Raw genomic sequence first — 23,301 nt, forward strand, 5'->3', positions numbered from 1 at the left:
TCCAAAGCCCTTGGAATCCCACCTCCTACCCCACAGAGACCCAGCTGGCCTGATGCAGCCAGAACATCCTCACTACACACAGGTACCTGCTTCACTTTCTGTTCCAAGGAGCAACTTATTCCTGGCTTCCAGGGCAGCGGGGACCACAGCACTGAACGGGAATGTGAGCAGGATCATGTCTTCATTCAGTAAGAATCCAACCTCCTCATCCAAGCCTTCGCTGCCCTCCACCAGGACATCCACCATGTCAAGAACATCTGAGGCAGAAAGTTGGGTATCAAGGCCAGGCAAGAGGTGCCAAAGGAGTCTACTGCAAGAATCCCACAGGTAGGGCAAGCAAGAGAACGTGTGCAAAAAGAGGAAAAAATAAAAGCTGAACTTCTCTTGGGGGAAAATGCTTAGTGTAATGTTTGATTCTAAACAAATAAGGACATTATCTATAAAATCTTAAGATCTCTGCCAGACAAAATGCAGGACTATCCAGCTCAGGTGATAACAGGTTGAAGTTTCCTCGCGTGACACTGAGAAGCCCAGAAACTTTAACCTGGATAGTCATGGAAATAAGCCAAAATCTGAGAAGCCACAGAGCATAAGGGTTGACGCACAGACTAGGGCCAGAGTGTCTGAAGTCAAATCCTGACTTTGCTACATCCTCGCTGTGTGAGGCTGAGCAGATTGCTTAACCTCTCTGTGCCTCAGCTGCCTTGTCAATACATAAAATGAGGATAATCTCCCCCAACTTGGGGTTGTTTATGAGGTTACGTGAATTAGGATTTATTAAGAGCTTAGAGCATCACCTGGCACAAAGTATAAACACTGCACAAATAAAAACAACGCAGCCAATAAGCCATGTACATATTTCCTGTTACATAAACAAATAAGGGGATTTCCAATTCCAGAGGCGGCTGATCTCTGATGCAAAGAAATGGGACGTCTGCCCTCCGCACAAGGCTTCAGTGCAATTCTGTTTTGCCTCTAATACGCCAACGAGGCTGGCTCTTCAGAAGCCCGAGGAGCGCGGGGAGCGGCACCCACCGTCAATGTGGGAGATGGGAATGCTGACATCATCGGCGTCCTGCCGCGTCACAGAGGCCTGCAGGGCGCTGGCTTCCTGGACAAAGTCAGACGCTTTGTCCGTGTATGAATAGGGATTCGCCACCAATGTCAGGAGAACCTGAGCATTAGAGTCAAGTAGGAAATACTTAGATGGTCACACGTGAAATGAAAAATGCCCCCAAATGTCGCAGGAAGAGCAAAAACCTTAACAGGCCTTCAAAGAACAACAGTTTTTCTGCGAAGTTTTTTTAAAAAAACTTTTTGTTGTAGAATTTAAAAAAATATCTCCTTTTCGCATCAGACTATTGCTTTTAATACTGCTCTTAGTGTACCACTAATCCCTCCTACAAAAACAAACGCCCAAAAGGAAGTTAACAGCACACAGGAATATAGTCCCATTTTACAGATTCTAAAACTAAATAGTTCTGACATCTCAGCAAGAATTAGGAAGTGAGTCAGGAGGAGAGGCCTCTGGGCTCCAGCACATCAGAAATGCCTTAATTATACTGAGGATCACTTAGTACGTCGTCCCGAACATGCTTCTTTACGTGGGAAATATGTGCTCACGCGTTCCAAAAACTGAATCACGGCCTCCTTGTTCTCCTCCGTGGTGTCATCCAGGTGCTCCAGCCACAGCTCCAGCTCCTGCCAGGTGTGCTCAAACACCCCTGTGTCCCGCAGGATCTGAAAAGTCAGGGAAGAAACCGCTTTCCGTGGGTCCTCTGAGACCCACGGGGCACAGAGCGGGTAAATGTTCCATCCAGTTTTACCCTAAAAGCTACGCTTCAGAACAACACCCACTGTTGAGGGAAACGAGGAAAAGAGGTCGCCCTGGGCTCGATCAAGGACAACACAGTCCCTCGTCTCGCTGCTGCTTATTCCTCTCCTTCAACTCCTAAACAATAAAAAGGGAAAATATCCCGCTGCTACTTGAATGTCTGCTTTTCAACCTGGGACTTGACTCCTCCCAGCCACTCAACCCTCAGCCTGCATGAAATTCTCCAAGACAGTGACCCAGTCAGGCCGAATCATCTCAGTGTGGCTTCTCAAGACCCAGGCCTGGGCCGGAAGCACCAGCTTAGTTCTGTTCTAAGGGAGCAGAACTTGTAGCGAGGCAGCACCTGGTGAAATGACGTCCCCAAACGGCCCGACGACACAACTCGGGGTCTCAGCAGCCCCTCGGCACGAGCCCTGCACAGAGTGCTCCGAGGGAGAGCCTGACGCGCCATTCCACCCACATGCAGGGAGTGATCATGAAATCACACCTGCACAACCTTGCAGAGGTCACGACCTAGACTTTCGCGTCCTCCAAGCAGCTCAGGAGAGGTTGAAGGGTGGCAAGACTACTCGCACTTCAAAGATAAAATCTCTGTGCCCTAAATACAATGCATGTGATTTTTCTAGCAACCCACCCAGCCCCGGCCCTGACCGGGATGTCTGCTGCCCAGTGGAACCAAGGAACTAGATTTCCTAGCGCTGCAGCAAGACCTGACGTAGCCCTGGAAAATGAGTTCAAGTGTAAGAAAGAAGAGATGCCAACAAACTCCTCACTCCCTTCCGCTGACTCTGGCGACACCTGTGCTGTGGGTGACGGCTACGGTCAATCGCCAGGGCCCCGGAGAAGGCTGAGTCTGGAGCTGAGGGAAGAGGCATCGCCTATTAAATTGCTCCCCAGAGGGCCGAAATCTCATGTTTACTGAGTCTAGAATGTGCCAGGCATGGCCTACTATTTGATCACACGTAACCTCCCTTGCAACCCTACGGTTTTGTTACTCCCGTTCACCACGGAAAAACTAAGTTCAGAGAGGTTAAGCGATTTGTCCAGTGCCACCCAGGAACAGCAGAACCAGGACTCAAACCTTGGAACAGGACTTCAAAGTGCCCGCTTTTCCCATTTCACCAGGTTGCCTCTTGGGAACACAGCCAGGTTAAGACAGAATACATTAAAACTGCCATAAAACCTTCTGTTTTTAAATTGTGACAGTCTTAATACATCCTTAATTCAACAACTGTTGACTAAGCATCTACTATAAGGAAGACTGTACAAAACGCTTCTAGAACTAGGAGCTGGTAGAAAAGGCTCACCTTCACGATCAGAAGTTTGGTTGATGACTTGAGATGCGAATGGCTACTGGTCACAAACATCTTCATCAGTAAGTAAAACACGGATCGCTTTCCTCCAATAATTTCTGCATCTGGGCCTTCCTGGAGTTTGAACAATAGAATATGATAAATGGAACAAAGGCCACTGCTTGCTGAGCGAACAGGTACTGCGTGCCCAGTGTTCCTCCCGGCCTCTCATCTCATCTCATTTTAACCACCACGCGGCAAGCCCGCCGGGATGCTATACACGAGGAACCACAGGAGTTAGGAGCTCCTCCCACACCCCGGAGAGCAGCTGTAGTTAACAACAGTCACAGCAGGAAGCACAGGGGCCCTTCAGGTGCTTCACATACGCTGACTCACGTTGTCCTCCCAACAAGCCTGCGGTGGGGACAACCGTCACCCCCATTTCACATGTGCAGACACTGAGGCACAAGGAGGTAACGGCTGTTTAATGACCGAGGTGGGACTCAAGCCCAGGAGCCCTGGAGCAGACGCAGCACTGGCTGGCGGGAAAACACACCACCCAGGGCTGCCTGACTCCGTCCAACGCCACGCTTGCTGCATTTCAGCAAGACACCGACGCAGATATAATCGGTTCCTTACACATAAGCAAGCCTCTTAACAAAGGCTTCTGGGCTTTGAACACGTGGAGCTCCAGATTCCCAGCCCAGACTCCGATGCATCTGTGTCTCCCTGGAGTGTCCCCGCAGCCCCGATCTGAGCACGTGAGGGCTACTGTTCACAAAGCCCAGCAGACCCATCTTATGAGCAAAAAACAAAGCATGGGATATAAACTCATATGTTAATACCAGTTCTTTCAAGGTAAGAGGCCTCTGTTCCCTTTCCAACTAAATCGTCAAGACCCCAATGGCCCAGTTCAGCTGGGGTAAAAAACTAAACACCCCAGACTCATCCGTCATCTCACTGGGGTCCTGGCAGCGACCTCACGGGGGTTTTGTCAAGTTGAGAGCAGGGTCCGGGCAACACTGCCTGGGTCCAATCCTGGACCCCCTACTTACGGCTGGGACCCCACGGAAGTCTCCTAACCACTCTGCGCTCCAGCTGTCTCGTCTGTAAGTGGTGATAAATGAGATGATACATAGCACACTCATGCCAAGCCTGGCATTCAGTAAGTTCTCAGGGAGAACTATCCCCAACTATGAGGCAGGTGAACCTTAGAAAGAGGACTTAGGGGAACACAGAGATCCCAGTGCCATGGTGTTTTTCTACCTTTCTGGACATATCACCTCTGAAAGTGCCAGTGTACGTTTCTGCACTACTGGTTCCATATAAGAACCCAAAGAAGACGTTAAGTCATTAAAACAAGTCATCTGAGCTACTGAGAAACACACTCAGACAATGCTTAATTTGGCCTGGTCATTTTCCCTCTTTGGCTAGAAGTGACATGGCGTCCTGTGTTTAAATACAGAGGTAAGTATCTGTTACATCTTGAGTTCCCTTTACGATTCCACATTATGTTCTCCAGAAATCCTAGGAGACGTTATCAAAGACACAGAAAACAACGCCAGCAATCTTGACGGATTTTTCCACCAGCCTCAACCCTCTCGTGGCTTGGTGTCTATTCCCATCTCTGTCTTAAGTCCTTCCAGGATGAGGACAAAGGAGAAGAAAATGTATTTTGTTTATTTCCAAAAGGGTTTTTAAAGGACACGAAAAATGTAAAAGAGTCAAGAGAAAAAAAGTAAAAAAAACTCCCAGCACCCGGCAATAATATATTTTCAGTAAGGATAGCTAAGCACCTTACTTTGCAAAGCAAAGAGATTCCTGGTTCACAAATCAGGACCTGGCCTCCGCTCTAGAGGCTTCTCTCTAAAAGGAGAACTGTCAATGTCTTCCTTCGCAACCAGCAGTCAGGGTTCTGATGCAGCTAGAAATTCCCAGGCCAGAAAGCCAACAAGCCTGCAGGTGAGCTAACAACAGAGGCGGGGTCACGGCCTCCTACCTGGGCCTTTAACCACAGAAACTTGCTGGCGGGCAGTACCAGGGCCACCTTGAGAAGAAGGTGCTGCAGGGTGACAGGCACCTCCTCACGCAGGCCCTCCTCTGAGATGACGCCTGTGGGTGGGAAAGAGGAAGACAGATGAGACGTCGGGGGGTGGGGGGCGGGGACGGGGGCCCAGCTACTGCCGCCCTGGCCACGAGGACGGGACAGGGAACTGTCCAGGGAACTAGGCAGAAGACGTGGGGTTCCGCCCGTCCTTGTCCTGCGGTCACCCTCACACAGGCTGTGCCCACTCTCCTGCCCACACACCTCACGGACACATCCCCCCGTCCCAAGGTCTATCCAAATCCTTCACCAAAGAGTGGGGGTGCTGTCTGCCCCTCCCTGCACTCGGCCCACAGTGACCTCCTCCTACAGCTCAAAGCCCCAGTGCACACTGCCCTCCAGGTACAGTCTCTCGTGAGTGTGACCCCTGGTGTGGGGCACAGGCCTTGCTCCCTAGACAGCAAGCATCTTGCGCACAGCCTGCGGCCGCCTGGGTCTGAGACAGGGTCCTCAGCCTCTGGCCTGATTCCTGGGTTAATCCTTTGCTTGGGAAGGACGTGGTACCAAATGTTAAATGGCCACTTTATATTCTCACAGCAAGAGAACTTTTTGCCTTTAAACCATCAAAAAGTTAATTACAGCTTTTGAATAGGATTATTTCAGTAGCTTATATAAATTCCAAGAATGATATTTCCGCAAGTCTTCCTCCGTAGGCCCAATTACAAAGTCAGTTTTATTAGACAAACTTTTCCATCAAGGAAACGGGGCCAGACAAGCATAATGTTACTTTTACAAGATGTGGTTTGAACGTCACTGGGTAAAATATGAGTAACTATGTCAGAAGTGCCTGTGCATGAACAGGACCTCCTTCTAAGGGGCTCTCATTTCTACACCCCTCTTCCTTTGCAAAGAGGCTTTAGAATTAACATCACATAACCTCATCTGTCTATCACCCATGGCAGGCAACTCAGCCTGGCTGGCTTCTCCCTTCTCTCTTGATGCTGCCAAGTGTGCATCTGATATCTCCTTAAGGAAGACCAGCTATTTAAAAAACACTGGTCCGGATGAAAACAGCCAGGCTGGTGGATCACACACGCCGGCCACAGTGCCCAGCAGCCTTCCCAGTCCTCGGCTCCGGAGCGTCTGCTCCAGTGTATCCACACTTCCTTCACCCCCACCGGCCGGGCCAGCGGAGGGGCGCCCCGCATCCCTCGAGACGCACCTCTCAGGAGCTTGCTGAAGTCGAAGTTGTACTGCGTGACCACGTGCGGGACCACCTCCTGGTAGAGGCAGATGACCTGGAGCAGGATGGCTTTCAGAAGAATGGTTTCTGCATCATCTGAACCAGAATTAAACAGCCTGAATCAGGAAACGTACTTGTTCTCTGTCCTCAATCAGTGAGCGATCGAACCACCCGGGACCCATCCCGGTCAACTGCGTGTGGAACGCTGAGGCTGCAGACAGACCCCCACGGAGCGAGATTTAAGGAGTCAATGTGGTAAAAGTCAAAGCGGTTCACACAGGCTGGGTCTAAATCCCGATTTCACCGCTGTGAACTTGGACAGGGTGAAGCTACTGTCTCTCTGTGCTTCAGCGTCCTCGTCTGAAAAATGGGGACACGCAGCAGTGCCTACCCCTCCAGGGCCGCGCGAGGATGAAACAGGACAGAGATATAAGATGTGAAGCCCACCGCTTCACCAGTGACAAGGTCTGAGTCAACACATCTTATTTCCAGGGGGACCGTGTAGCCCACCGCTATCCGCAGAACAAAAGAGAGGCCTCCTCCCTCACGGAAAGGCCAGAGCACATCGCACTCATCATACAAGTTTTTAGAGAGACACAGCGCTTGCATAAATCTTGGGCACATTTCTAACAGATGTTAAAACTCAATGTATTAAAAAAAAAAAAAACCCTCAATGTACAATGCCATGCTCATTCTTCTCCCTAAGCAAAGAAGGACACAGGATTCATTCAGAGCCAGAGAGGCCTTCACAAGTCCCTCTAGACCAGCCCCCCTGGACAGGAGGCTCCCAGGCTGCCTGTGTCAGTGGTATCTGCAAACAGAAGAGGCCCCTCACCGCTCTGGGGAGCCACGCAGGTAGCAGGGGTCCTGTTGCCCCTTTTCTTAGCTTTCTCGTCATCCTGTTCTGTCTCCTGCTTCCTAAGTGACTGCCAGACCCACACGATGGCGTTCAGATCTGGTAAAATCTAAAAGGGAAAACAAAGAAACAGAAAATCAGTCACGTTACAAGGAAGAGAAACAAAGGAACTGAACCTACTAAGAAGGAGAAGCAAAGAACAGAGGAGAGGGGCCAGCACGTGCAAGTGTGTGTGTGTGTGACCGAAAGGGGTCCCAGCCTCTGGCAGCTCTGTTTCGGGGTATAATTCCCAGAACTGAACCCTGTAAGAATGTGGTGAAAACACAAGCACCGATCATTAAAACAAACCCCTGAAGACTTGATCACCGGAGCCAGACACTGGGAACCAAGAAACTCATCCTTACGACCGGCTGGGGGTACCCAGCCCAGCAAGCCCTTGGCTCTTCCGGGCAGCCACCCAGTCTGCGGACGCCTGGCCTCCCTGCTCACCAGACCGAGCCCCAGGGAGGCAGGAGCAGGCTACCCATCACTGCAGCCCCAGTCCTGATGAGACCTGAGTCCCAGGAGCACCCCAACCCCCTCCCTTCACTTCGCACCCGCCCTCTGGGCCCCCAAGCTCGCCTTTTCCCTCTGGTGTGCTCGCCCGCGACCCCTGTGAGCAAAGCCCAAGCCTGGCCCCCGGGCCTACCTTGCTCAGGGCTTCTCTGAAGAGCCGCACGAAGTCCTCCATCATCGCGGCCGTGTACACGCCCGACTCCTGCCAGGCCCCTTTATTCAGGCAGTAGTCAATGGTCTTTAAGGCTCTCTTCAAAATGACGGAAATAAGGGATAAAGCTGTGTGTTTCACCGATTTGCTGTCCAGCTGGGAAGAAAAAGAGGTAAATCCACAAGTGTCTTCGGGCCGCACTGGTGGACACAGAGCGCCCAGGCCCCGGCCCTCCCCAGGAGCCCACCAGACCGCTGCGCTGTGCAGAGGTGGCCCGGGGACCCTGCCTGCTTCACCTCCTGCAGATGTGACCTCAGCAGGTGCCGGGAGCACAGTTACTAAAGGTGGCGTCCGATAGTTATTCTTAACTGCTGTTCCACAGTCTGTTTTTGGTAAAGTCTTCCCTGACCACAACTTGGCTCCACAGATTACCTGCCTCGACAACAGCTGAGATCCCACCGGGACCCGACCGGCCTCTCCACTTATCATCAGGTGGAGAGATGACGTGCAAGGGCACCAGACACCCAAGTCCGGCCAGCCACCTCTAGGCGCACAGCCTCCACCCCAGGCCTCCCACATCCAGACTCTCTACCTGGATTCAGACAGCCAGGAGGGGCTTCAAAATCCTCACTCGCTGAAGAGGTTCAAGAACCTGTGCTATTACCACAAAGGGGAAAAGGCTAGGCCCCGGCCGGTGGCAGTATATCCCTGGGCCAGCAGCAGCGAAGATGTCTCCTGGGCACTCGGGAGACACGTTTGATCTCAGGCCCAGCCCAGCCCAACGCCATCAGCCCCAGGTGACTCCCAAGTACAGAGAAGTCCGGGGAGCACCAGCTGGGATGCTGCAGCTTTACAGTCAGGTAGAAACAAGGTTTTCTGACGGGCCTTCAGTTTAATAACACCCCAGGCCCCCAGCACTCCAACTGGCTGGCATCTCATTTTACATGGGCGTTGTACGCTAAAGCAGCGCTACATTAAATGTCTTAAACCAATAACCACGCCCAACCCGTCATCACTTCAAAGGCAGGACCCAAACGAGTGTTACACCCACCAGCTTGGAGCGCAAAGCTCAGTCCACAGCCTGAGACCCTGTCTCCAAACACGTTCTTGCTTCCTGCTTCTAAAACGAGCTCACTCTTTTCTTTCTTTCTTTTTTTTTTTTTTTTTTGCGGTACGTGGGCCTCTCACTGTTGTGGCCTCTCCCGTTGAGGAGCACAGGCTCCGGACGCGCAGGCCCAGTGGCCATGGCTCACGGGCCCAGCCGCTCCGTGGCATGTGGGATCCTCCCGGACCGGGGCACGAACCCGTGTCCCCTGCATCGGCAGGCGGACTCCCAACCACTGCGCCACCAGGGAAGCCCTCACTCTTTTCTTTCTGATCTAAAATGCACACCATTAAAATTCTGCAGATAACACCGTAAAGAATAGGAGAAAAACGTCATTAAAAAACCCCACGCACTCCTAAGTCCACCCCCCAGACACACCTGTCTCTGGTGTCACTTGTACGAACACACTGTCACAGCTCAGAAAGCGCCAGTGACGAGGAGGCGAAGCTGTGGCTTCCCCTCCGCTGGCCCTGGGCCTGCCCAGGACAGCAGCCTCGGCAGAAGAGGAGGCCATGAGCTCTCCCCAACCCAGGGCCACCCCGTCCAGTGGATGCAACACCCCCTAGGGGCACAACCCCTCTCTGCTGAAACAGCGTGACAGGGAGCGAGACAGCCTTTTATATCCCAGACTGGGGTATGTACCGGGGTCAGCTCAAGGGGCAGTGTAAGTGCAGCCGGCCAGATCGAAACCATCTTCTACCCGTGAAGAGGCGGCATCAGATACCTTCCTTTCAATTCTACTTTGCAAGTCCCTGGAATAAGACATCTTGTGTCTCTCACAAAACAGACGGGCAAGCTAGCTGGGTCCTAACCTTGATTCTGTGATTTGGCAACCACAGCAAAAGTCCCTCCTGGCTGGTCCCACCCAGGCCTCTTCCTCTTTACTCCAGCGCCTCCCCACGGCCCCCTGGCCGCTCTCAGCACAACCCCTGGATGGCCATCAAGAAATGCTCACTCCCACCGCCCAGTCCAATGAGTCTTCGCCAATTTATGGTAACTGCCCCATCACCACTGGAGCCGACCCACTACGGCAGACCTGGTCCTGCTGTGTTCAGGTAACAACCCAGCCTGCCTGAAGGATGGGGTCTCCGCCCGCACCGAGGAAAGCCCAGGCCCTGCACTCCTCTGGACACCTGGTCTCCCCCAGGTGGGTCTTGAGGCAACCTGGGTTTAGGAGGGGCTGGCTGGCCTAGGACCCGTGTATGCCAACAATTCATGGCTGTTCACCTAAGGCCATGATTTATGGTGAAAAATGCATGGGTCCCTCACAGTGTGGTTTCTGATGGACTCGGGAACCTTTCTAATAAATCATGACACGGACTTGAAGTATCCATTTTTTCCTTGAACGTGTCCTCCCCCAACTCCTGAAACAGCTGGTCCTCAAAGTAAATGTTCCCCAGAAAACTTAACACTATTCATTTAAACCACAAAAGAAAGGATCTGTTAGGCAAATTTCAGTCCTGCCCTATCCAGAGTTCCTAAAGTAATGAGACTTTCACACATGACATTAGGCTGTAGCTGAGCACACTTCCCCTCCCACCCTTGGGAAGGCCCAGAGCCGTGGAGGGGTCCCGCCGTCCCGGCTCTGTGCTAGAGCAGGGCAGGCATGTGCCTCGGGCCCCAGCGCACCGTCTGCGGGCGAGTGGACACGTGGAAGGCCTCAGAGGCTCTGACAAAACGCGAACCAATACATGCAGGCCGGTATTCTCAGCACAGTCCCCAGCACGGCCAGTGGGGCAAGCGGGAGAGAGTCTGGAGGCAGGGTCCCCACTCACGTTCAGGGCTTGGGTGAACATGACCTTGGTGCACACCAGGGGCGCAGTGGTCACCATCACCATGGCCAGGAGCCGGGGGAGCGGGATGAACTCTCTGGTCTGAAACGCCCGGGAGATGTCTGGCTGGGCGGCGTAGATCTAGGGAAGGGAGAACGGAGAATGAGCTGGTGGCGGAGGTTAGCTTGCGAGCCTGAGTCTGTCTAATTGTAGGTACCCAACAGTAAAGCCGCTGCAGTGAAACAACTACAGTAATGAAGGTCCAAGGCTCGCCACAAGGAACAAGGTCTGGAATATTAACCCCCAAAATCCACTTGTTAGAGACAAGTTGGGTCATGAGACTGTTACTGGCGACAGCGATCTTCAAAGCAGAGCCTGGTCTGTGGTCTGGGGAGCCTCTTAAAACCTCTGATGGCAAACAAGTCACTGCTAGAACTCACAACCGGATTATCGACTCACCAGTTACTGCACTCGGCAGGCACCTAACCAAGTATGTCATCTTTTCAACACTTCATGACAACCCTTTGGGGTAGGGCTATTTTATATCAAGATAAAACATGTTTACAGATGACACAACTGGACCTCGATGAGGCTAAGTAATTTCTCTAGGGCCACGAGGCTAGACGGCAGAGAAGCAAGGACTCCCATCCTGCCCTGCGACGGCCGTGCGCCTGTCCCTGCCCCTCCGGAGAGCAGTGGCAGGGCAGCTCCCGACAGGGACGTGGTGGCCACAGGGATACCGTCACCAAAGTGGGGGGCGGAGTGCCTCCTTCTTGTCCCAAATACACATTGGGAGGGAATTCCCTGGTGGTCCAATGGTTAGGGCTCAGCGCTTTCACTGCCAAGGGTGCAGGTTCGATCCCTGGTAGGGAACTAAGATCCCGCAAGCCACGTGGTGTGGCCATAAAAAGAAAAAAAAAAGCAAACACCCAAATACACGCTGGGACCACCGCGCACACAGGCATTCAAGGAAAATGAGGGAATATGTGAATAAAAGTTTGTTTTACAGGTAACCCCGTGCCCAGGTCAAAGCACAAGACAATAATCCCAGGTGCGTCACCATTAGGCAGTCTATAAATCAGAGAGAGAGAGAGAGAGAGAGCGCGACAGAGAGAGGTGAAGCGAGCCGGGCAGTACTGCCTAAGCATCTGTAGCAGGCACTCCCTTTGGTGGATGAGGGGAGGTTGACACCCATGATCAGATGGAAATTAATTCACATCCACTTGGACAGACCACCAATCACAGCTTATTTCAAGTTGTTCTACGTACTTGAAACGGCAATCTTTAAAAACTATTGTACGGTTCAGACATTTCACTGATTCCGGCCCAGCTGTGCCGAAACTCATCAAGATCTCACCCTGAGCAAACTCTGGTTGAAGAAGATGCAACTGGCTCAACGGATTCAAAAGCATAAACCTGAAAACTCAGCTCAGTGAAAAGTCAAATGTCTTTAGAGGATAAAGACAGCCAATTAACATCATCTAAAATACGCCGTGAAGAGCGGCTGAAAGAAGTCCCTCGGCCTGCAGAGTTCATCAGAGCGTCACTCACCCCCCACCACTACCAACTCCTCACGCCCACCCGCCCACGGCCCCAGCTAGCGGACTCCGAAATGCCCCTGGCCTTCACCTTGTTGAGCAGTTTGATGTTACTGGACCAAGTGGACTGCACCCTTGGGAGAAAGGAAAACGTCACTTCCTTGAAGTACTTGTTCAGTAAGTCCGGGCACACTTTCAGGATGTTCACCACAAGTTCAGCGACCAGCTCGTCGTCTGCTGCAGTTTTCAAACCCAGCAGGAAGTGCAGGAGAGTCAGGTTTCCTCCCCTGCCAGGGAGAGAGGGGAGAGAGAGGGGTGAGCAGGGCGCCTTCACAAGGCACTCAGAGCTCAGGATGACGGGGGTAGCTCCGCTCCGTCAACATGGCTGTGACACAGGGATGGGCAAATTTCATTTCTGGTGAATTTCCCTCCCGGCAGAAAGTGAGATGTTTTCATGGTCTGTAGGGCTCCCGCTCTCCACCAGAGGGCCTGAACTTCACTGCTCCACTTCTGAGTGGCTGAAAAAGTCTCTACCTTGTTCTGTTCCCCACCTCTCCTTCCCTCCCTTGAGTTCCAGCTGACTTTTAAAGAAGAGGAAATTTTAAAATTTTCTTTTGTGATTTTACTGACCACTTCCCTCCAACCACACACAGAAAAGCACATATGTAAAGATGTATGTGTGCGTTAACTATAAAAACACAGAGAACGCATTTTTCTTTTAAAAGGATTACGGTTGGGCTTCCCTGGTGGCGCAGTGGTTGAGAGTCCACCTGCCGATGCAGGGGACACGGGTTCGTGCCCCAGTCCGGGAAGATCCCGTGTGCCGCGGAACGGCTGGGCCCGTGAGCCATGGCCGCTGAGCCTGCACGTCCGGAGCCTGTGCTCCACAACGGGAGAGGCCACAACGGTGAGAGGCCCGTGTACCACCCAAAAAAAAAAAAAAAAAAAAAAAGGATTACAGTTTTTTCCCCAGGAAGTACTCACAAATTGCCACAGTCCAGAGCGCCACAGAATTATTTCTAAAACTCAACCAGATGGCACAGAGTTCTTCTACGGGTTTCTGCTTCCTCTGTTTCTAGCTAGTTTCAAACTCCTACGCTTTCACTTCACAGCCAAAAGAAGCTAATATAGGAGGAATAATCTACTGTATGAAAAGAGTCAAAATTTGTCCCAAAGTGGGCAGTTTTCAAAAATATAAGAAGATGATACAAACAGGAAAACCTAGACATTAAAACTTGGAGAAAGGGAGCACCTGGCCTAGGATCTACATGGCCAAGTAGGTTTTACCCCCAGATACTTTTTAAGAAAAGATGTCTTTTCATATCTGCTTGTCCCTGGGAAGCCATAATATCCAGAAAAAAATCAAAATTTGCCTCGTTGGCGTGTCACGTTGATGGCTTCTGGGATCACCACTGTTTTGCAGCCCCTTATAAACTGACCAAAACTAAGATGCAATATGACACTTTACAGACAATAAAAATTTTTCAAAAATTGAATTAGAATGAGTATAATTTTGATCAGAAAGCTATCCTTTAAAAAGCTTAGAATTCTTAATAGGAAAATATCATGAGCAAAACATAGTTTGTGCTTTCAAATGCATGGAATGTTAAATTTGCAAAGAGTGGGACTTGCCTGGGGGTCCAGTGGTAAAGAATCCACCTTACAGTGCAGTGGACATGGGTTCGATCCCTGGTCAGGGAACTTAGATCCCACATGCCATGGGGCAACTAAGCCCACGTGCCACAACTACTGAGCTCACATGCCTCAACTAGAGAGCTCACGTGCCGCAAACTACAGAGCCCACGTGCCCTGGAGCCCGCGCCACAACTAGAGAAGAGAAAACCCGGATGCCGCAACTAGAGAAAAGCCCACGTGCCACAATGAAAGATCCTGCGTGCTGCAACTAAGACCTGACGCAGCCAAAAATAAATTAAAAAAAAAAAAAAGGTTTACCTAGAAACTCAAAAAAAAAAAATTTGCGGAGAGCGCCAAAAACACTAGACACACACACAATTTTAATCAACGATGTAATAAAATGAATAGCATTTAATTTAGAGTTTGCAACACGTGCCAGATACTGCTCGAGGCAGTTACCACACACTGCCTCTCTCTGGGGTGGGCACTAATTGTATTTCCTTTTTATAGATGAGGCAACATTGGCAGAGAGAAATAGTAACCCGCTGAGGTCTCAGAGGCACTCCAGAAACTGTTCTCTGAACCTCCACAGTAAGGCTCAGCAAGCTCTGGCCCACCACTTGCCTCTGTCAATAAAGCTTTATTAGAACACAGTTACACCCATTTGTTTATTTATAGCATGGCTGCTTGGGTACCACAATGGCACGGTTGAGTGGGCACAGTAGGGACTGTATGGCACACTAACCCTAAAATACTTACTGTCTGGACCTTCAGAGAAAAAGTTTGCCAACCCTTGCCTACACTATAATGCCTCACTTTCAATGCCTACTATGTGCCAGGCAGGCACACAGGGATTCAAAACAGACTAGTCGTAGGCTCTGGGGATTCAAAACAGACTAGTCTCTGTTCTCACGAATTCTTGGCTATTGGGTAGTGAACAAGCAAATAAATAAATATGCAAGATGGTGATAAGTCACCATCAGAAGCAAGGGCCAGGCGAAAGGACAGTGACAGTGGAAGGACTATCTCAGAAGAGGGCTGCCAGGGAAGGCCTCTCTGACGTGCGACATCTGCACGGACACCTGCAGGAAACGAGGGAGCTTTACGACCACTGGGAAAGGAGGCATTTCAGTTTTCTCAAAGCTTTCCATTAACACCCCACAAACAAAACTCCCTTCCTCTCTCCTAAGCACAAACATTTGTCTTTTGCCCATGGCTGAAAAATTTTACATAAACCATAGCTTATTTAAACACACCCACAACTGCTAGTTGACTCAATATGCTCATTAAATGATCATCTATTTTATGGGTCTCCTTAATAGGGAAAACAAGCCTTTTTAGCATGGTGTTATATTATATTAAGACTCAAAAAGTCTGCTCTTACATTTCAGCAAGAAAACAAGCTTTCTCTCACTGATGAGAGAAAAGCTACAATATCACCAAAACAAAATTAGAAGAAAAAGGAATGACATGGCAAGTTAATTCATAATAATCACAGAATGAAAACAAGTTCAAAGCCACAAGCAGGGAAAAGAATTCCCACCGAATGAATCCCATTATGAGGGATGAGTCATTTTCTGACCGGTTGAAACCGAATCAAACCATCTCTATCCTTATAATAAAATGTCAAGGGGGTAAAACTAAGGGTCATTCACAATGACCAGAAAATATGTCCAATGTTTTTAGTTGTCAAATGGGAAAAAAGCAGGTTAATGAACAATATATCTAACAGTAGCCCGTTCTGGTTTAAATATTAATAACGTGGATATGTATTATAGGTCTATGACTCTAAAGAGAAAGTCCAAAAGAACATAATCTAAATCATTAGCTGTGGACTTTGTTTCCTTACTGATGAAATGTTATCAGAATGGTGAAATATGAAATAAAACGTAAAAACAAAACTGTGAAATCCCAACTCATCAGCAGCTGCCCCCGAGGAGACAAGGGCTGTGTAGCTGTCACGAGTGTGGGCTGGGAACCAGATCACCTAGGTTCCAGTCTGAGCTCCGCCACTTTCAGGGTGAGTGACCTGCCCTCTGTGGGCCCATTTTCCTCATCTGCGAAACTGGGGTAACAATGGTACCCACCTAGGACTGTGGTGAGGCATGAGAGGGCACCCCATCTCTGGGAAGGATGATGTAACAGAATTATTCCCAGATCCAGCTGGCACATAGCTGCCGAGTGAACACACACAGAACCTTCCTGGGTGAGATACCTCACACTGTGTGTCTGAGTCAACTGCTACCCTGAGACTCTGCCCCGAGGGCACACAACGAACGGGGGCCCTCCGGGTCCTATTCTGAGTTCATCCCTAAAATGAGTCAGATAACGCCTAAAATGCTAGTTCTAACCCACTACAGTTCCGTTACTTAACAGATTTCCACTGTAAGTCACGTACGTGATGACCTCTGAGAACTCACACTCAGGATTCACACGGGCGTTACACTTTACCTGCCGAAGGTACCAAGAGACGCGTCATAAAAATTAATTCCATGCTTGAGCGAACAGCAGAGATCCATCAGGAAGTTATGAACGAGCTGCCTCACCATGGTTTTCCCTGCGTCTTCAGCAGAAGTCTACGAGGGTTTCAAAGAAATTCAGTGACAATCCCAAGTTCATAAGTCTTACGAACAACTACAGGGTAAAAACTGGACAATATCACATGCCTAATGGCAACTTAGAAAACATTTTAAATTGAACATCTGGTGTAATTCAAAAACAAAAAACCCCACAAAAAAACAGAAACACCAATCAAAATTTAAAAATACTCTTATAGGTGGAATCTAAACAAAATAAAACAATAACAATTTTTTTAAGAAGCTCACAGATACAGAGAGCCGATCAGTGGCTGCCAGAAGTGGGGGTCAAGGGGGTGGGAAAAACGGGTCCACTGGGGTTTTCTGTTTGTTTATTTGTTTTTTACTTTAAATAAATCGAATTTAAAATGTACTTTTAAAGGTGAACCAACAGGGAGTTGCTGGAACAACAAGAAACTACAGATAACTTGAGATTTTATGTCATTTGTTATTGTTTCCGAGCACTTCACAATAATTCTTATAGCAGCCCTGTGAGTCTGGCAGGGCAAACATGATGACACCCATCTCACGAATGAGCAAACTGTGGATGAGACAGCTGAAGTCATCACTGAGTTAGGAAGTACACGGCACGTCAGTATGAGGATCCCCAGCACTAAAGATTCTCTGTTTACAGCACATGCTTTAAATAGAACATTTTTTCTAAGCTTTTTCTTGCTTCTGCGTTGTGATACTGCGACAGAAGAAATAAATATTTGGTCATCGTCTCCAGTTCCTGGCACAGAGCTCCTAAATCCCTCAGAATCTCCTAGGTGATAGGGGCATCTTTCATTCTAATGAGGCAACTCTTAACGGGCCCCAGGAGAGCTTCAGGATGGGGTCTGGATGCCAGAGTGTGACCCGTAATGAGAGCTTCTCTTAATTCCCTGATTCTGAATGTCCTCACCTATAAAATAGAACCATTAAAAGAAAAAAAAAAAAAAAAAAAACTCGGGGGCTTCCCTGGTGGCGCAGTGGTTGAGAGTCTGCCTGCCGATGCGGGGGACGCGGGTTCGTGCCCCGGTCTGGGAGGATCCCACATGCCGCGGAGCGGCTGGGCCTGTGAGCCATGGCCGCTGAGCCTGCGCGTCCGGAGCCTGTGCTCCGCAACGGGAGAGGCCGCAGCAGCGAGAGGCCCGCATACCGCAAAAAAAAACTCGGGACTTCCCTGGCGCTCCAGTGGTTAGGACTCGGCGCTTTCACTACCTTGGGCCCGGCTTCCATCCCTTGTCGGGGAACTAAGATCCCACAAGCCACGTGGCATGGCCAAAAAAAAAAAAAAAAAAAAAAATACTCTTAAGAGGGGCAAGTTTAAACCTGTATTTTTAAACAAGCTTATGAATGACTTAATTTCTCTTGCTCTTTTGAATAAAATTCCACATTTGGGAGTGTTTTTATTAAGCCCCTGAGGCTTCTTGGTTATAGAACATACAAAACATGTCCAAAACAAGAGGACATAGGCAAGTCGTGGAGATAAAAGGAAGCAAAACAGTGGGCTCTTGAGAGGTAAGTATCATAGAATTAACAGGAAGTCTGAGCCTTCATGACTCTGGCCAAGTCCATGTTCAGAAACACCCTGAGGAAAATCAAAATGAGGAGAATTAAAAAGTACACTGGCTTTGGGTCCATGTGAGAGCAACTGTTCTAATTTAGCACTTGTTACAAAGTAAACTCTACATGTCAGTAAGTGAGGAAATTGAGGTTCCCTAGGTACTTAGGATCCTAAAGTAGAAGCAACAGGCCTTGAAACTCCAACTGCTGGAAAAGTGTGAAAAGAATGGATGGGAGAGGAGAGGGAAGTGAGGCGGGAGAAGTAGCAGGGATCAACCCTGTACATCTACTGTGCAAGCTGCAGGGAAAATTCAGATGCCACACAGCTAAAGGGAATGATGGTTTCCACATTAAAAAAAAAAAAGTTTAATATCATGATACCTCAGATATTAGAAAAAAATCTTACTGTAAAAAAAAAAATTTTTTTTTAATCATATTGCATCTGAGTTGGGAATTAACATAACCACAAGCCAAAAGAAACACCAAATGGGGGACTTTCTTGAAGGCAGGTGTATGTGTAGATTCTTCAGTCTCCCAGCTCTGGGTATCACACACTAACAGTGAGGCCAAGTGAAAGCCAAAAACGACTGTACCTCAATATTCTCCAGGCTCACGTCGACAATCCCCTTCCAGCTGTACAGAGACGCTATGTGGTTGAGCACTTGCCCGGTAAAGAAACGCACCTTCTGGGTTTTTGTGATATTTTTGTTGTGAACTACCTAAAAACAAAAAAACAAATGAATTTCAAGGAAGTTGATTTTTAAAATCGTGTTTATTGGATTTCGTCATTATAAAAATAATGTAGGCCTGCGGCAAAATATTTAGCCAGAAAAAGAAAAAACGTAAAGAGAAAACATTCACCAATATTGCCACCACCCTAGGATACTCACAGCTCACATTTTGGTAGATTTCCTTTCAGCCTCCCTGTCCCCATCAACCACACAAAACATACATGTGTATGGATTAGGTTCTTGTTGGGGTGGTTTTTTTTTTTTGGCTTCTTTGAGAATATATTTAATTATAGTTTTGTGCCTGCTTTTACTTAATGCAGCATGAGCTGTCTCCACATCATTAAAAATTCCTTTAGAACATCATTTTGGAGGGCTGAACGTCATTCTATCCTATGAGCAACTATAACTTATTTAACCATTTCCCAGGTGTATATAATTAGGTTGCTTCCAAACTCTGGCCATGACTAGCAGCATCCCTGTACAAAGCCTGCCCTGCAACCCCGACTCTGGACTTGGAATCGTGGCATCAGTTCTCAGCTCCACACAAACCTACCGCCCCAGCTCATATCTCTGAGGGTTTATGTATTTCAAATACGTTCCCTGGGTGATTCTGTGGCAATCCCATCCCTCACTCCAGGTGTACAAACGTTTTTAAAACCTCTGACACATACTGCTAGACCTGCTGTCTTCCAGATGGGCTGCAACACTTCCTCCAGGAAAGTACCTGACTCAAAGCATCTTTGCTGGCACTGAATATCACTGTTTTGAAAAGTCAATGCCAATCTGGTAGGTGAAAAGACCTGTACCTCATTATTTTCACGGCTCGGAATCAGGGTTTCTCAACCTCAGCACTACTGACATTTTGGGCCAAATAACTGTTGTGAGGGGCTGTCCTGTGCACTGTAGGACGTTGAGCAGCATCCCTGGTCTCTACTCACCAGATGTCAGTTGCATTTCTCCAGTTATGGCAACCAAAAATTGCCAGATGGCCCGTGGAGGGCAGACCTGCGCCCCGCTGAGAAGCACTAAATACTGTGCTAATTAGCCATTTTTACATGGGCTGCCAGTTCACGGCCTTTTGACAACTATTTATGTTGGGAGGATCGTTGAGTTTTTCTAACTGATCATTTAAGGGGCTTCTGTATCAAAGACAGTTATCCTTTCAGCAAGTTTAAAAATTTCTGTAAGATGCGTGTAAAAGGCAGAACATGAAAGATGACACAAAATAACATTTTGCCAGGTGAGCAAATGAAGAAGAGTTGTATTTACAGCTCAGTTACCCCAGTAGCTTCCTGTGAAATAGTGGGGAGCAGGGAGCAGCTTTTCTCCTGCTGTGAAACAGCAGCCTCACCTGAACTGAAGTGGTGGCTTCAGTGCCTGTAACCTTCAGGACTGGCTCATCACCACCAAGTTTCTGCTTAAGAAACGGTTTCCCATTCAACCTATACAACAACCCATATAACCTACGATGTTATAGCTCTAAAGTCCTGTAAAACTCTGGAGCAAACAAATGATAGGAACATTGATAACCAAAAACGTACCTTTGTTTTCAGTGTGGATAACAAAATATTGATGGTAGAGATCCTATCTTCCTTCATGCCTGAGCTGAAAATGCAAGGAATAAATTCTGAAAGTAAAAGTTTCAAAGCATTAGACTCAACAATACTTTGAATGAGAACCGATGAGAGAACATTACTTCTTAAAGCGTTTGTTTGCTGTACCATTCTTAAAATGGTACAGCAAACAATGCCATTTACTTGCCTTTTCTTTTTGTTTTTTAAGTTTTGTCTTTTTTAATTATACAAGTTCACAATAGGAAAAACTGTTTTTGTGACATAGGAAATAAATATCTAAAGGCAAAACAATGACTGAACCATTAAAGTTCAATAGTTCCTTTAGTTCTGGTTTACTTTCCTTTTCTCATTAACTTCGGTAAAGTTAATTTAATACTGACGGTTTGAAAGAGAATGTATGGTACGATTACAGTTTTCCAAAGTTTCTTCGCTTAGACTTGCTCAGAGATGTATTTAAAGTGATGGTCGTGTGGGATAGGGAGGGTGGGAGGAAGGGAGACGCAAGAGGGAAGGGATATGGGAACAGATGTATGTGTATAAGTGATTCACTTTGTTATAAAGCAGAAACTTATACACCACCGTGAAGCAATTATACTCTAATAAAGTTGTAAAAATATATAATAATAAAAAAATAAAAATAAAGTGATGGTTGTCACTTTATTGACTCGTGGTAGAACTTGGACTGATTTATTTATTTGCTTTCTCTTCATACTTTTGGGATCACCAAGGACTCAGCCTCCACGGCTTGAAGCTGTATTATTACTAACATACTGGTGAAAAGCAGCAAAGCAATTACAATTTCTCTTCCTCCGTACATGCTTAATGGGCACACATAATTTCTACAAAAGCAAATTCATTATTCTTAAAAAAAAAATTCAGAAAATACCAGACAGAAATTTAAAATCAACCATAACTCTACTACCCAAAAGTTAACACTGTTGATGTCTGGGTTACCAGTTAACTGTTAACCTTCTGATATATCCATATTCTGTTAAATGTAACTTTCAGTAAAATGGGATCATACTTTACCAGTTTTATAACTGAGTTTACACCCAATCCTATATCCTTAAAACATCTGACGTCTATATATATATTTCTACATCATTGTTAATAGCTGCATTCCTCCTTATGACCAGTCCTCAAATTGCTCAATCCCTTGCTGGTGGGTAGTTAGGAGGAGTCCAATTTTCAGCTAATATGAAAAAATGTCCCCTAACAAAACCTCTGCTCACATCCTTAATTATTTCCTTAGTATAAATGACTAGATGCAGAATGGCTGGACCAGCCTAACTGCCCTGCAGAAACTTTAACAGAAGTGCATCCCTGCCCCTTTAGCAGCATGGATGCATAACCCCAAATCAGTGTCCTTTATTTAATAAATGGCCAGACGCTGAGAAGACCCAGAAGGATTCTGAAGAAACGTCCAGCCCTGGTTGCGGAGGGCATCCCACACGGGCCTGGCAACGAGCAGGACGTGTCCACTGCACCACGCAAAGGAAGCATCGCCTCCAAGGGGCTGCTACACAGACCAGGCTGACAACACACAGGAAGCAGCACCCACACCTGCTCGTAAATGGTCTCTGCAGCTCCTTCTGGAGGGGGCTCTGGGCTCCCACGCTGGGGGAGGCGGGGGAAAGGCTGGCGGCCCCATGCTGTCCCTCCCCCGACAAGTCCCTGGGCCCCAGCTGGGACACCAGCTTCTCACCCCAGACAGGGCTTGATCCCGGGGGATCTTACTGGACAACTGCCCTCTCCGCGCTGCCATTCACAGTCTTGATAAAACACAAGTAGCCCTAATAGATTAAACTACGCCAAGCCTTGCTCTAGAGACACTGGCATCAGAAGGTGGTACTGGTGGAATTCTCTGAAGCTCTACTACTAATATTCTGGTAACACTGGGCATTTTTTAAAAAAACAATTACTAAGAAAAGCAGGGTAGCCACGGCTATGAATCCATGTACTTTCTGGAACCACAAAGCCTCCTTTGTCTGCAGGAGTCTCTGAAGTGTGCACTTCTCCTTTGTTAGGCCCGCTCAGCATCCAGCTAGCGAAACAGGGATATCTCTGTCCGCACTGACCAGCGATATCAAAACCGCACTGACCAAAGTCTTGCGCCACACACACCCTTTACCCCAGTGTACACGGCAGCTGCAAAGGCTGCAGACTTTTATTAACCTGCAAAATGCTCTGTGGTAGGTTTTTCAAAACAATCACAAGCAGGCTGTGCCCCGAGACAAAGAGACACACCTACCTTTCAACTCCAGCACTTGTGCGATCGTGCTGTCATCGCCTGTGATCAAGAAGGAAAGAGCGAACTGAATGTAGGCCAGCCGGACGTCATGCACTCCCTGGGGGCAAAGGAGACCCGCATGTCACGTGCGTATCCACACACACCCCCCCGGGAAGCAGGGACACGCAGCAGGCACGCCACCCCGCCCCCCGTCCCAGTATCACAGGGGCCTGCCGGGCTTGTGCCATTAGCGGGTCTAAGTCTAAAACCACCGGTCATCTCTTTATGTAAACAAAGGGTCTTTTTCTTTGCCCTATCCCCTCAATCTTCTACTCTGTTTCTCCCTCTCTTTCAAACTCTCTCTAAATACAAAAGTATAGATCTCCCCTTCCCCGACCATAATATATACACATTTTTAGTTCATGGACCACTTCGGTATTCAGCAGAAGACTCTCAGCCTGTCCAGATATGACCTACTCTTGTGTAATGAAATAATACATCTATGTTTTTGAAAACCCAGAGATAATGGAAAGGCTAGTGCTGACTCTGATGAGACATCAATGAGGTGACGTCTGGCTTTTATATTATAAATTTACATCAGACACCCAAGTACAGAT

The 23,301-nt window shown here is 48.2% G+C and overlaps 1 protein-coding gene across 1 annotated transcript in view; it reads right to left on the minus strand.

Annotated features, from left to right (window-relative positions):
• The window catches only part of URB1 (URB1 ribosome biogenesis homolog), a gene marked incomplete at its 5' end in the record, with an annotated part of 66,062 nt that overhangs the window by 34,142 nt on the left and 8,619 nt on the right, over positions 1-23,301 (minus strand). The window contains 14 exons of the mRNA XM_079705446.1: positions 87-257; positions 1,036-1,174; positions 1,624-1,740; positions 3,142-3,261; positions 5,126-5,238; positions 6,393-6,509; positions 7,249-7,378; positions 7,958-8,131; positions 10,856-10,993; positions 12,482-12,677; positions 16,477-16,601; positions 18,743-18,868; positions 20,422-20,507; positions 22,706-22,802. Coding sequence (XP_079561572.1) covers positions 87-257; positions 1,036-1,174; positions 1,624-1,740; positions 3,142-3,261; positions 5,126-5,238; positions 6,393-6,509; positions 7,249-7,378; positions 7,958-8,131; positions 10,856-10,993; positions 12,482-12,677; positions 16,477-16,601; positions 18,743-18,868; positions 20,422-20,507; positions 22,706-22,802 — 1,849 coding nt within the window. The remainder of the gene's footprint in view (positions 1-86; positions 258-1,035; positions 1,175-1,623; positions 1,741-3,141; positions 3,262-5,125; positions 5,239-6,392; positions 6,510-7,248; positions 7,379-7,957; positions 8,132-10,855; positions 10,994-12,481; positions 12,678-16,476; positions 16,602-18,742; positions 18,869-20,421; positions 20,508-22,705; positions 22,803-23,301) is intronic.

Source organism: Hyperoodon ampullatus, assembly GCF_949752795.1.
Source record: "Hyperoodon ampullatus genome assembly, chromosome: 5".
Taxonomy (NCBI): Eukaryota; Metazoa; Chordata; class Mammalia; order Artiodactyla; family Ziphiidae; genus Hyperoodon; species Hyperoodon ampullatus.